The sequence below is a fragment of the Elgaria multicarinata genome, chromosome 13 (assembly GCF_023053635.1).
Source record: "Elgaria multicarinata webbii isolate HBS135686 ecotype San Diego chromosome 13, rElgMul1.1.pri, whole genome shotgun sequence".
Lineage (NCBI taxonomy): Eukaryota > Metazoa > Chordata > Lepidosauria > Squamata > Anguidae > Elgaria > Elgaria multicarinata.
Window position 1 is genome coordinate 28,947,351 of NC_086183.1, and position 15,023 is coordinate 28,962,373.

At 51.3% G+C, this 15,023-nt stretch overlaps 1 protein-coding gene across 2 annotated transcripts in view; it reads right to left on the minus strand.

Moving 5' to 3' along the window:
• Positions 1-749: 749 nt before the first annotated feature.
• The window catches only part of BCAM (basal cell adhesion molecule (Lutheran blood group)), a 59,972-nt gene continuing 45,698 nt past the window's right edge, over positions 750-15,023 (minus strand). Inside the window, exons 10-16 of one of the 2 annotated variants that reach the window (XM_063140453.1) lie at positions 13,323-13,464; positions 11,635-11,762; positions 8,866-9,001; positions 6,126-6,161; positions 3,874-4,021; positions 2,263-2,380; positions 750-1,003 (exon numbers count right to left, since the gene is read on the minus strand). In XM_063140453.1, the coding sequence (XP_062996523.1) occupies positions 998-1,003; positions 2,263-2,380; positions 3,874-4,021; positions 6,126-6,161; positions 8,866-9,001; positions 11,635-11,762; positions 13,323-13,464 (714 nt within the window). In that variant the 3' untranslated portion in view covers positions 750-997. The remainder of the gene's footprint in view (positions 1,004-2,262; positions 2,381-3,873; positions 4,022-6,125; positions 6,162-8,865; positions 9,002-11,634; positions 11,763-13,322; positions 13,465-15,023) is intronic. The other variant, XM_063140454.1, reaches the window with a different exon arrangement.

Consider the following 15,023-nt stretch of genomic DNA (forward strand, 5'->3'; position numbering starts at 1 on the left):
ATGGGCCATACGTTGATGGACGTGTGTGTGAAAAGTGGGGATCTGTAAATGGACTGGGAACACAGATATGCTTCCTCGCTGGAAAAGGTACATGGGTGGTAGGTGTTCCTAGGATGGTGCGTGCACATGCATACAGACACACACACACAGAGCAAATTATCAGCATGTGTGTACATGTGGGTGTTTGGACGGGGCATATTCACACATGCATGTTACTGTGCACACATATATAAAGTACGGGCAGCCGTCTTCACTTCCATTGTATCCTCAGGTCAACCAGCATGAGTGCTTTCGTGCATGCATGGTGAGGAAGGGCATGCCGGCATATGTTCACTTTCGGTGCCTGTTTTACATTGAGGATACGGACGCTATGTGAACACGCATAAACATGGGTGCGCCCATGTCTTTGCGCAAGCTTGCCCAGCGGCCTGTGGCTGGCGAGAATCGCCTCCCAGTGACCAGACAGGAAAGATTTACAAAAGTTGGCTCCTTTTGGAGTGCAAGTGTGCTGGCAGAGAGGTGGCAAAAATAATAACCGAATTATTAAAGTAAGAAGGGATGAGCCAGTAACATTTGTGAATTGACCGTGTTTGCATGTTACTGACGTAAGTGCTTGCGTGGGCCGGTTCGCATCCACAGGTAGGCAACAGGCCCACAGGGACAGCAGGTGTGGGGATCCGTAAGAACCTCTGCGTCGACAAGGTGGCGTCGAAAGGATCTGGACACGGGTCAGTTTCTTTTTTAAACACAAAACAAAACAAAACCAGGCGTTTTTAAGGAGGAGGAAGTCATGGCAGCCCAACCCTTGCGCTTCACCCTACTTCCACAGCCAAAGTCCAGATGCAGGGGGATGTTTCCTGCCTCTCGCGGAAGGGAGGGGCTGGAAGGACTGCCTCCCCCTCGCACAATCCAGCCAGGGCATCCTCTTCATCCACGGTGGGTGGTGCAGAGCGGGCAGGGGGGTCTCCTCGGGAACAAGACAACTCCGGGCCGGCTCTCAGCACTGCAGGGAGAAGGCAGGAGATGAAAGAACAGAAGGAACACGTTCACCCAGCTGACCCTTCCCGAAATACCAAAACCAGTGTGGTGTAGTGGCTAAAGTGTCAGGCTGGAATTTGGGAGATCCGGGTTCTAGTCCCCACTCGGCTATGGAAACCCACTGGGTGACTTGGGCCAGTCACAGACTCTCAGGCCAACCCGCCTCACAGGGTTGTTGTTGTGAGGATAAAATGGAGAGGAGGAGGAGGAGGATTATGTATGCCACCTTGGGTTCTTTGGAGGAAAAAAGGGCTGGATATAAAATGTAATAAATAAATAAATAAATAAAAAGGAAAGGGCAGTGTTGCATCAAATATAATAATAATAATAATAATAATAATAATAATAATAATAATAATAATAATAATAATAATAATAATAGAGAAAAATATACACCACTGGCCATGGAAGTTAAAGAACTATGGCAACAGGAAAAGGTCACGATTATTCTGTTAGTCACCGGCATCACATCGAAAAGCTGCACAGAAAACCTTCAGAACCTGGGCCTACCAAAATACATCCACCCCAACATCCAAATAGCAGCCATACTTAAAACATGCTCAATTGTCAAGAAATCCCTGAATCTGTAAAAGAGATCATGGCCTGGTAAAGCCTGTCATGTCATGTCCATCCTGAAAAACCACCATGAGCGGGAAAGGGATAGAATTATTATTATTATTATTCAATACCACCCCGTAGCAAAAGCTCTCTGGGCAGTTTAATTATTTATTTTATTATTGCATTTATATCCTGCCTTTTTTCCTGCAAGGAACCCAAGGAGGCGTACATAATCCTCCTCCTCCTCCTCCTCCTCTCCATTTTATCCTCACAACAACAACCCTGTGAGGTGGGTTGGCCTGAGAGTCTGTGACTGGCCCAAAGTCACCCAGTGGGCTTCCATGGCCGAGTGGGGACTAGAACCCGGATCTCCCGACTCCCAGTCCAGCACTTTAGCCACTACCCCACACTGGTGTACACCACACAGTTGACAAAATTAAAAGCCATTAAAAATACAGTATACAAATTTTAAAATCCATTTACATAAAAACACACACACACAGACAACATATATCTAGAAAAAAACCACTTCCGAAAGCCCACAGCTTCATCAAGGTGAAACACTCCCCGAGGAAGCCCCAGATGACTTTGGGCATCACCTCAGGCTGCTAGCAAGAGGGGACCACCCACCCCTTCCCAACCACTCTTCCCGTCTTCCCCCCTCACCTCGTTTGTCCCTCCGCCGCCGCCACCACCTCCGGGGCTCAGCAGCCCCGTCTGCTCGTTCCGCTTGTCTGTCTTCATCTCCACCACCGTATCATCGGGGTTCCCTTCCCTGGGAGTCCTGGCAGGAGAAGGAAACCGACATCTGAGCACAGCATTCCCGGGACAGGTGGGAGAGAAACTCGATGGGATGGGGTTACTTGCCAGGCGTTTTTTTCATAATGTCCCCCCACTCAACCCCAAGCCTGGCCAGCAAATCCTTCATCCATGTATGGCTCTACAGCTGGAAAGGACTGGGCACAAGTTACATATTAAAAATTAAAACCTGGGATCAGAGACCGCTGGGACTCTGGACTACAGCTCCCAGCATGCTCCAGCATAAGAGAGTAGGAGCTGCATAAACCTCTGAATGGGGAAGCTAATTCTCCCGAGGTTGTGCAACCCTGGCGTAAAACCGCAGCAGCAGAAGTTTATACCGAGGAGCTGAAGTGATGCCTTCCACCACGCCGGTCTTCAACTTGTTCCCCCCCCCTCCCCACCCCCACATTCCAAGAGACTTCCTCTGGGAAGCTGAAAGGTGGGAGGAAGGCGAGGTTCTAGCATGGCAATAGTACGCTTTCAAATACTTGAAAGGTTATTATATATATATTTGTTCTGACTCTATACTGTTAGCTTCACCCTACCCGGTGCCTGTTTACACTTCCCTGTGCCTGTTTGCATTCTCTTCCCTCCTTATTGTTTACTGCAACTTTATTAGATTGTAAGCCTATGCGGCAGGGTCTTGCTATTTACTGTGTATAATCTGTACAGCACCATGTACATTGATGGTGCTATATAAAATAATAATAATAATAATAATAATAATAATAATAATAATATAGAGGAGGGCCAGGACCTCTTCTCAATCATCCCAGAGTGCAGGACATGGAATCATGGGCTCAAGTGACAGGAAGCCAGATTCTGGCTGGACATCAGGAAAAACTTCCTGACTGTTAGAGCGGTACGACAATGGAACCAATGACCTAGGGAGGTGGTGGGCTCTCCCACACTAGAGGCCTTCAAGAGGCAGCTGGACAGCCATCTGTCAGAGATGCTCTGAGGTGGATTCCTGCAGTGAGCAGGGGGTTGGACTCAATGGCCTTGTAGGCCTTATAGGCCCCTTTCAGCTCTACTATTCTGTGTAAATTGCATTGATTCTATAATTCTATGACCTTGCTCACCTAGCCATGTTTTTCTACAAAATTTAATGTGTTTCTTCCCCGTTCAGTTTCTCCACAGCAGGAGAATTCTACTAGACTCAATTCACAAGATGAGAGCAAGGAGACAGGTCATACACGAAACATTGGGGATTTTCTGCCATTACTGTGAAGCACAGCGGCTGACTTCTCAGTCACTGCTCAAGTTCCAAATCCAGGGCTTATTTAGGAGAGATCTTGCGTTACCGCAAACACCCAGGAACGTCAGGTTGAGGCAGATTCCTGCATCGAGCAGGGAGTTGGGCTTGATGGCCTTATAGGCCCCTTCCAACTCTACTGTTCTATGATTCTATGACTGGGGAGGTGGAAGGCACCGGGGCCGTGGGTCGGGTAGCTTGGCACCCAAGCGGTCACTCACAACGATCTCTTCTCGCCCCCGCCGCAGGGCAGCTGGCCACGGCGCTGCATGAAGTAGAAGAAGCCCACGATCAGCAGCAGCAGCAGGACGCAGACACACACCGCGATGACCGCCACCGTGCTGCCGCCCTGGCTCTCTTCGCTGTCCACTGTCGGGGAGAAAGACACAATGGTGAAGCGGCTGTTGACGTCCAACATCCAAAATGACTTGGCCCTAGGACACTGAGCTGACCGCCTTCCTATATAGACACCCAAGTCAACCCCTGAGACCTTCTGCGGAGGCCTTACTGGTCGTTCCATGGCCAATGGAGTACGGCCAAGTAGCAGTATGTAAGCGGGCCTTCTCAGTGGTGGCACCCACCCCTTGGAACATCCTCCCACTTGTGGTTCAAGAGGCCGAAACAGTGGAAGGTTTTAACACCTCTTGAAAACACACCTGTTCACGCAAGCTTTTCCTGACCTGTGAGGGACTCTGTTACCACCTTCTTCTATTGTTATGAGGTTGTAATATTGTTTAAATCTTCTGAATGTTTTTATTTATTATTTTTAGCTGGTTTCTACATTGCTATGTTGTATTTTAATGTGAACTGTATATGTTGCAGAGTTACGGTTCCTATGGTTACAAAGTCAGAGGAGATTCAAACCTATCTCCACCCTACTCTAAAAGAGCCAATGTTTTTAAAGAGTTTGCAAATTTGGGATGTCTTTATTTATTTCTCTTTCCTTCTGGCTGGAAGTGGGAGGGGGGAACATATTCCAGCTGGACATCAGGAAAAACTTCCTGACTGTTAGAGCAGTACGACAAATACTTCAAAGGCTGTCACACAGAGGAGGGCCAGGATCTCTTCTCGATCCTCCCAGAGTGCAGGACACGGAATAATGGGCTCAAGTTAAAGGAAGTCAGATTCCAGCTGGACATCAGGAAAAACTTCCTGACTGTTAGAGCAGTACGACAATGGAACCAGTGACCTAGGGAGGTTCTGGGCTCTCCCACCCTAGAGGCCTTCAAGAGGCAGCTGGACAACCATCTGTCAGGGATGCTTTAGGGTGGAATCCTGCCTTGAGCAGGGGGTTGGACTTGATGGCCTTATAGGCCCCTTCCAACTCTACTATTCTATGATTCTATGATTCTAACTGAAATAAGAACAGCTTTTACTTGAACTTGGGTAACTGTCCTCCAAGCTCTTCTTTTACGTACAGCAGAACCGTGTGACCGTATCACACGCATGCAAAACATCTAGGAAATTAATATACTCCATTCCCGATGGCGAAGCGGGATTCCATGGAGTGCATGATTGATTGATTGATTGACTGATTGATTGCATTTATATCCTGACTTTTTTCCTTCAAGGAACCCAAGGCAGCATACATAATCCTCCTCCTCCGCTCCATTTTATCCTCACAACAACAACCCTGTGAGGTAGGATAGGCTCAGAGTCTGTGACTGGCCCAAAGTCACCCAGTGGGTTTCCATGGCCGAGTGGGGGCTAGAACCCAGATCTCCTGACTCACAGTCCAAGACTTTAGCCACTACGCCACACTGGCTCCTTTTGCATTTCCCCCAATCTTCCCCGTTTTTTTCCTACCATGCAGGGTCGGGGGGCATAGGCGTGCGCAACGGATGTGCTGGATGTACCCAGGCACACCCTAATATCTCAAGCAATAAGCACTGAACTGAGGAGGCCATTGAGTAGGGGTGAAAAAGGAATCGCTCTGCTGGCAGCCTCTTTGCCGAGAGCCGCACTTCAAAGAGGCCAGTGCGGGGGGGTTTGAAGAACGTCCTCATTCCCACCCCTCCCACCTGCAACGGCCCTCCTGCGGTCAGGCAAGCCGTATGTAGAGTAGTGCATCAGTGTCTACAATGTTTAATAAATAAATGAATTAAAAATGTCCTTTTTGATTGAGTAATTGATTGCCTTAAAAAAAAAAATCCCTGGGTACACATCCTGTTGAAATGTGCTGCGCACACCTATGTTGGGGGGGGGGGGGGGAGAGCGGGGGTTGGAAACAGCAATAAACCAAAGCGAAAATGTTCCCTTTACAGAATTCCCAAGCCATTATCACCCACCTGTCCGGAGCTCAGGGTTCCCTGAGGCAGCATGCAGGAGAGGGAAAAAGCGGTTAGTGGGTAGAATCCCCGGCTCTGTCCTGCCCGCAAAGCCCACCCAGTCAAGTGCCACCCACGTCGCCAGGCCCTGCACATCCACCGTATTAGCAGCACCAGAGTCTGGGGAAGTGAAGGGAAGGACTTACCTGCTGGCCCCGGGGAAGAAGATGCTGTTGGGGAAACTACAGGGAGAGACAGGTCTATTAGACAAGGTCCATGGCGAACGCTTGCCAAGAACACCAGGTCCTTATTCCCAGAAGACTCCCAGGGCTGCCTGGATTCTACCATTTTGGAACTGCACGGCACAGCAGTGCTTGAATTACAAAATTGGTCGGGGGACGGGGAAAGGATTTCCCTTTTGTGATAGTCCCTTCATAGCTGGGAAACCATTTTGTCTACTTGTATGATTCCAGAGGGCTTGAAACAGGTTGGACATTTAAAGATGAATATCCCCCAAATCACTGACAGGCACTTTTGGGTGTCCCCTTTTTTGCGGGGAGGCGTTATTGAGAGGAGACCACATGCAATGAAATCTTCGAAGCAGAGGGATGAAGGGGCTGGCGCTGAGCACCATTTTGATTGCTCATTGCCCCGCTACAGGCCTAAGCAAGGCAGGACGGGGCAAAGGTGGGACTTACTGCCATGGAAAGGTGCATAGGACTGAAATAGAAATGATCCGAAACAAGCAAATGTACTCATATCTCTAGGATTTTCATATCTCTGTCTGTGCACATTGTGGGGTTGTGCAGAATTCACACAACCAGGGAAAAGTCTAGGACAGGGGTGCAGAAACTCAGACTTGGGGGCCAAAACCAGCCCCCCAGGGCTCTGAAATGGCTACACACCCATCCCTGGCTCTCCCCCAATTTGCTCCAAACACCAATGCTTTGATGCTCCCCAGGTTCTGTGCAGTTCCCTCCCCCCCCGGCTGCCCCCTCCCATTCAAAGAAAAATGAAATGCCTCTCCTAAGGTTTAGTTGCTGGCAGTCAGAACTTTAAGCTAAAATAGACTGGGATTATTTGGGATTTTGGCCCTGCCCACCACGAGAACGTGGAATTCAATCTCTGAAACGGAATTCGGGCCTTGGGCTGAAAGAGATTCTGCAGCTCAAATCCTCATCCACCCACCCCCATATCCTCGCAAGATTAACCTCCAAAATCAGAGCATGGGAGAAACAAGATGCTCAAAACGCATCAAGGAGTCCTCCTAAGCAGCTAGATCCATAGTCGCTCAGGCCCGTAGCCAGGCTTTTTGCGCTGGAGGCGCCAGAGTAAGCCACGTGAAACAGCAAAAAGCTAAACATGCGGTCGACCACATTTAACATAAACACAATTAAAGAAACGCTGCACGTCTGAGGATTAGGCAGGCCCAGCCAGCGATTTTACGGGATCAAGCAGAGGGACGGGAAATCAGCCTGCAATTGCCAGGAGCTGCCCGCTGCCACCTATATGCCCTAGGCAGGTGTGTTGAGTTGGGTGCTGGTTCTGCCAAGTCCAAGCCAGAACCTGATTGGCAGAACCAGAACCCCACACAACACAGCAGGCATCCTGTGGTTGCCCAGCAGCGGCTGGCGTGGGCTTCCTACCCCAGCCAAACGGCCTGCACCTGGCCAGCCGGGGGAGAAGAAGGCCGTGCAACAGCCAACACGCCCACCCCCCCTCCAGGTACGTTGCGCTTCATAGCTGGCTAGAGGACTGCGGGAGTTGAAATCCAACACACCAAGAGGACACCAGGCTGAGGGAAAGCCGTCATACATGCTGCACCCGGGCCAAACATCTCACCTATCCCAGCATTTCATGCATCCCCCGACCCAACTCCAAGGAGGCCCAAACTAGACGTCACATTAATTGAATGATTGCAATGCGTCGTGTCTCGTTTTTAAATAGCAGCTGCCAGGGGAGGGAGGGGGGAATCTGGACTGGACGGCGTCACGTGGGGAGGAGGGGTTGAAGCCTTTTATCTTGTGCTGCAGTTACACTGAAAATCCCCTCTCTCTCTCTCTCTCTCTCTCACACACACACACACACACACATACACACACATACACAGAGCTGCTATTCGCCAGACAAGGGAATCTCCCCCCTGGTGCCAATGCATGCTTCTCTCCTTGCGTGAATGGCAGCTCAGAGAGCAGAGGGAGATTTTCACTGGGGTCATAACATGTACGGGAAGGATTAAGCTCCTTGCTCCTGCATACTACAATCCACATCTTGGCTCTAGTGAAGCCCGTCGCTTGGAAATCTGACCCTTTGGAGGCCCGATGGCGTTCTGTTGCCTGCCCAACTCGGCTTGCATTCATGAGCCAAACCACGGGTTTTCCCAGCACCCCTGGGGGCTTTTCCCCAACTTAAAGCTGAAATTCGTGTGTTTTGCAGAACTTGCGGCCGTACTTTGCACAACGTGCGCAAATTACGCAAATCTGCGTAAACGGCGCCGGTCGTTTGGGCAATTTGAAAAACACGGAAACTTGCTGCAGACCGAGTCGGGCAGTTAGCAGAAAACAGACTGAAGTCTGGGGTGGGGTGGGGGGGGAGTCCGAGCCAACAAGGGTTCGTCAAGCTCCATCCCCCACAAGCGGCCTCCTCCGTCATCTATACACCTACACACACCCTGCAGTGAGCTACATTTTTAAAACTTAAGACACATTAAACTGCAATCGTGAAATGAAGGTCACATCAAGTTTGGCCATTCAGTGTGGTTTAGCCACAGGCCTCGCTACAAATCAACGGTGGTCAACAACAACAACAACAACAACAACAACAACAAATAATAATAATAATAATAATAATAATAATAATAATAATAATAATAATAATACATTGGCAACCTTTGCCCTTAACAGGAAAGGCATGAAAGATCCCTTGCTTCCCTCTGTGGCCACTCACCGATCTCTAGCTGGAACGTCTGTTCCGCAGAGCCGTAATTGTTCTCTGCCCGACACTTGACCCCGCTCTGAACCAGCTCGGGGGTGACCTCCACCGACAGGTCGCCAATGACTTTGTTCCCAGAGTGCCTCAGAGCCTGGAGGGAGAAGCAAAGAAGGAGGGGGACATTCGCATGGGAGGGGGCCTCCGTCCCCACCTGGTCCAGGCTTGCCTCTGGACGTCCCCTGCATTTTGGGGAGGATGCTGCAGGCATCCGGCATAGTAACACCCCTCCATGTGGGAGTTGTAACCAATAATAACAATCAAGAGCACTGATATAAATGTGTTGACTTGCAGTGGGCAAATGCAGGAGGGCTGAGGGCCATTTTTGCAACACTCAGGGCCGCATCGTCCTGCTCCCCCTGATTTCTGTATTTCGAAAAATCTGGCAGCAAACCAGCATGGAGCATTACAGAATGCTACAGGAGTTGAATTTAGCTTGTTTGCAAGCCCAATTTGACCCTTGCAGTGCTCCGTAGCAACTATGGAGTGGCAAATGGGTCAAATCTAGCTGGCAAACAAGCTAAATTTGACCTTGGTAGAACTCTGCAGTGCTATGGGTGCCATATTTTTCTTTGGATAAAATGGGGGGTGGGAGGGTTGCCAGTGCCGAATTTGGCAGCGTGGCGAGGACCAAACCAGGAAGGGGGGGGAGGGCAAATGAGACCGAGCTGTGAACTGGGTTTGAATTCCACCTCTGCCCAAAACTTGTGCTTTCTGCTTCAGCCTCCCTGCCCCGCCCCTCCATCTGTGTTGCAGGAATAAATACACACTGTCCTACCTTACAAGGTTGTTGTAAAAGTGTCAGAGAGCAGAAATAGACCCTGTCTTGGCCAGTGTGTGCCCTTACACCTACATTTGCCAAGACAAGGCCATATGTGGGGTGGAGGTGGCCGGTCTACTGCCGTCAAGAATTAACAGGCAGGGAAAGGGTCAAGCTGCACTCTCTCCTGCCAGTTCTCCACTGCAAATTCTTCCCCAGCGCTACATCAGAGTTATAAGACAAACACAGGGTTTATCTCAGAAGAAGTAGTTCCACCCCAGAGATAAATAGGAAGTGCTTTCTGAAAACTCTAAAGCCGGTTCTATGAAACAGGATTGTTGTTAATGAACAAATATAGTTCTTGGCTATGTGCATGCGCTCTTGGAAGGATTTAAAACACTGCCCCTTCTGATACACTGCCGATGGTGTACAGGCTGGAAGGAAGGAAGGAAGGAAGGAAGGAAGGAAGGGAGGGAGGAAGGAAGGAAGAGGGAGAAAGGAAGGAAGGAAGGAAGGAAGGAAGGAAGGAAGGAAGGGGGAGGAAGGAAGGGAGGAAGAGGGAGGAAGGAAGGAAGGAAGGAAGAGGGAAAGGAAGGAAGGAAAGAAGGAAGGAAGGAAGGAAGGAAGAGGGAGGGAGGGAGCGAGGGAGGGAGGGAGGGAGCGAGGGAGGGAGGAGACCTGGGAGAGAGACTGGGGCAAGTGGAGCTTGTCACACAACAAGGAGAGAAGCTGCACTGCCTAGATTCCCTCCTATTCTGGGCAACGGTTAAAAGCTACAGAAGCCCACATCCTCCTGTGCACCTGGTTTATTAATTAATTAATTCCATTTTTATACCGCCCAACAGCCGAAGCTCTCTGGGCGGTTCACAAAAATTAAAACCATAATAATTAAAACCACAAAAATTAAAACCACAATGACAGGACTCCAGAGCTGCATAGAGCACAGCCTTCCCCAGCCTGGTACCCTGCACTTGTGTGGTCCATGCTGGCTGGGAGCGATGGGGTTGCAGTCCTTAAGAACATCAGAAGAGCCATGATACTGGATCAGACCCAAGGGTCCCTCTAGTCCAACACTTTGCTCACACAGTGGCCCACCAGCTGTCGACCAGGGACCTACAAGGCAGGACATGGGTACAAGAGCACCCTCCCGCCCATGTTCCCCAGCAACTGGTGTAGATAGGCTTGCTGCCTCGGATACACGTGGAGCGAGCTAGGCGTGGAAGACTGAAAGGACTGCAAGCGCCCTTGGAGGGAATTCTCGGTGCTCTCTTATAAATTGCACTCGGTGGAAGAACGTGGGTGAAGCCGTGGCAAAGAGACAGAGCTGGTTCCGCTAGGTCCACCCGTGACCTTGGCTTCTTCTCGCACTCCCCGCCCCTCCCTTCATCTCCGCGCACAAAGAGACCACCCATGAAGCACTCTGCATGCTGCCCCCCCCCCATCTCATTTCAACAGCTTGAAAGCAGCTGGAGTTCAGAATGGCAAGGCGGGGCGGAGGCGGTGGAGGGAAGAACCCCTAAGTCAGTGGATGGCTTGGAAAGGGGGCTTTGTAAATCCCTGCAGGAGAAGGCTACCCATGGCTACTAGCCCTGAGAGTTGTGTGCTACCTCCAGTATCCGAGGCAGTAAGCCTGTGTGCACCAGTTGCTGGGGAACATGGGCGGGAGGGTGCTGTTGCACCATGTCCTGCTTTGTGGGTCCCTGGTCGACAGCTGTCTGGCCACTGTGTGAACAGAGTGCTGGACTAGATGGACCCTTGGTCTGATCCAGCAGAGCTCTTCTGATGTTCTTAGTGATGCTCACATTTTCTTCCTCCACGGAAGACTCTGGATATTGGTTCATCTGCTGAGGATCCCCCGTGAGCTTGCCAGGGAACCCACGCAGAAGATTTACAGATTTATGCAGCCCTGACTAATCGCCCCCTCCCCCTTTGTTTTCCTCGACCAAATCTCTCGCCGCTGCCCTCACCTCCTTGCCAGACACGCTCCACCTAATCTCCGGCTGAGGATGGCCCAAAGCTGAGCAGGTAAGCATCACCGTCTGGCCCAGACTGTGGTAATGACCTATGGGCTGATGTTGCTCTATCTCCGGCTTTCCTGTTTGTGGGAGGAAATCGAGACGTTACCACCAGGCCCATGTGGACCCTCTAACCAAGAGCTTTAAGTAACGCGACAAGTTGACGCCGAGTTGCTTCTCCCGTTTTGCAGAATACGTTCTGTTAGGGATGCAGAGGTTAAGCAGAGCATGGATGGCTGGGGCATGCTGGGAGTTGTAGGCCTTTTCTCTGCAGAGGACTGCGCCTTAAATAAACAAACTCGAGTTACCATCTGTGTGAACATGGCCATGTTCTCTGCAGCTATCTCCCGCCGCTAAAACTAGTTTGCTGCTTTAGGTGAAAATTGTTCTTGCTGTTGCAAGACAACAGGATCTGGGGCTGGGAACCATTTTTCTCTACCACCCCAACTGTTCCCAAGGACAGCTGCTTTCTCCTGCTCCATACACTTTTGCTTCGTTCCCTTAGGTCAGCCTTCCTCAACCTGGGGTGCTCCAGATGTGTTGGACTACAACTCCCAGAATGCCCCAGCCAGCTGAGGCATTCTGGGAGATGCAGTCCAACACATCTGGAGCGCCCCAGGTTGAGGAAGGCTGCCTTAGGTGAACTGAAGAACAAGAGGGATGCTGTCAGGAAAACCACAGCAGGGAAGCCATTGCCCACCCCCCTGCCCCCCACCCCCCAATTCAGACGCTTACAGGCTAAGTGTCTGCGGCAGGGGAGAGGGCCGGCCCAACCATTAGACAGAGTGAGGAGGCAGCCTCCGGCAACAGGTTTGCGATGTCACAAAAGAGCAGCAAATAGTTATCTAATTTGTTATTTGTTCTTCTATTCGGCACTGGTTAGGCCTCATCTTGAGGACCGTGTCAACACTTCAAGGATGCAGACAAGCTGGAGCGTGTTCAGAGTTGGGTAATGAGGGTGATCAGGAATCTGGAAACAAAACCCTACGGGGAGAGACTGAAAGAACTGGGCCTGTTTAGCCTGGAGAAGAGAAGAGTGAGGGGAGACATGATAGCACTCTTCAAATACTTAAATGGTTGTCACACAGAGGGGGGCCAGGATCTCTTCTCGATCATCCCAGAGTGCAGGATGCGGAATAATGGGCTCAAGTTACAGGAAGCCATATTCTGGCTGGACATCAGGAAAAACTTCCTGACTGTTAGAGCAGTATGACAAAGGAACCAATGACCTCGGGAGGTTCTGGGCTTTCCCACACTAGAGTCATTCAAGAGGCAGCTGGCACAACCACCTGTCAGGGATGCTTTAGGGTGGATTCCTGTATTGAGCAGGGGGTTGGACTCGATGGCCTTATAGGCCCCTTCCAACTCAACTGTTCTATGATTCTATTTTTATTGCAAGGCACGGGGAGACACACATATTTTTTGTTCCATGTGCCGACTTGATTGGCTTTAGATACTATGCGCCTTCACCTGGGGAGGGGCAGTGGAACGCTATTCATTGATGCCGGCTAGCAGGTTGGACCAGCCCTGTTCCCAGCTGCCCACCCAAGCAGCTCAAGCCTCCGCAGAGCCCCCATGATCCACCTCCGCCAGCCAATTTCTATGCCCACCTAGCTAGCTCTTCACGTTCCCCACCATACCTTCAACAACGACCTGGACAGATTCGTTCTGCTGCAGCCCTGGGATGCTGGGCACAGATGCCTGGCAGGTGTACGTGCCGGCCTTGTGGTAGGTCAGCGAATCCAGGACCAAAGTCTCCCCACTCCCCACCGGCTCCTTGCCCTGCAGGAGGAATGAAACACAACACAACATGAGTGAGGGAGGAAGTAGCAGCCAGGCACCTCTCCATCATGCCTGGGTCCAGCTCCAGCTGAGAGCCCCCTCCCTCCTGCTACCAACTCTCTCTGCAGAGACCATCAGTGAGGGAGGAAGCAGCAGCCAGGCACCTCTCCATCGTGCCTGGGTCCAGTTCCAACTGAGAGCCCCCCTCCCTCCTGCTACCAACTGTCTCTGCAGAGACCACCAGTGAGGGAGGAAGCAGCAGCCAGGCACCTCCCCATCGTACCTGGGTCCAGTTCCAGCTGAGAGCCCCCTGCCTTCTGCTACCAACTGACACTGCAGAGGCCACCAGTGAGGGAGGAAGTAGCAGCCAGACACCTCTCCATCGTGCCTGGGTCCAGCTCCAGCTGAGAGCCCCCTCCCTCCTGCTACCAACTGACACTGCAGAGGCCACCAGTGAGGGAGGAAGCAGCAGCCAGGCACCTCTCCATCATGCCTGGGTCCAGCTCCAGCTGAGAGCCCCCTCCCTCCTGCTACCAACTCTCTCTGCAGAGACCATCAGTGAGGGAGGAAGCAGCAGCCAGGCACCTCTCCATCGTGCCTGGGTCCAGTTCCAACTGAGAGCCCCCCTCCCTCCTGCTACCAACTGTCTCTGCAGAGACCACCAGTGAGGGAGGAAGCAGCAGCCAGGCACCTCCCCATCGTACCTGGGTCCAGTTCCAGCTGAGAGTCCCCTGCCTTCTGCTACCAACTGACACTGCAGAGGCCACCAGTGAGGGAGGAAGTAGCAGCCAGACACCTCTCCATCGTGCCTGGGTCCAGCTCCAGCTGAGAGCCCCCTCCCTCCTGCTACCAACTGACACTGCAGAGGCCACCAGTGAGGGAGGAAGCAGCAGCCAGGCACCTCTCCATCATGCCTGGGTCCAGCTCCAGCTGAGAGCCCCCTCCCTCCTGCTACCAACTCTCTCTCCAGAGACCATCAGTGAGGGAGGAAGCAGCAGCCAGGCACCTCTCCATCGTGCCTGGGTCCAGTTCCAACTGAGAGCCCCCCTCCCTCCTGCTACCAACTGACACTGCAGAGGCCACCAGTGAGGGAGGAAGCAGCAGCCAGGCACCTCTCCATTGTGCCTGGGTCCAGCTCCAGCTGAGAGCCCCCTCCCTCCTGCTGCCAACTGTCAACTAACTGCTGAACTTTGCAACTAAGATTGTAGTGCCTGAATTTGCTTTCCTTTTCCCCCTCCTTCTCCCTCCCAATCCCCTTTCCTTTTGTGTCATGTCTTTTAGACTGTAAGCCTGTGGGCAGGGACTGTCAAGAAATACTTTTGTAAGCCGCCGTGAGAGCCTTTTTTGGCTGAATGGCGGCATAAAAATCCTTAAATAAATAAATAAATAACAAGAGAAGGCTGCTCTGAACAGGTCTGGCTTTTGAAAATGTTGCCACCTGCCTTGAGTTTTCAAAAAGGGGAGAAGGTAAGTATCTAAAAAATAGAATAAAAACCAACCATGCGTGGGGAAGAGGCTGTTCTTGGCCTCATGGTCCACTGCCTGATGCAAAGGGAAGC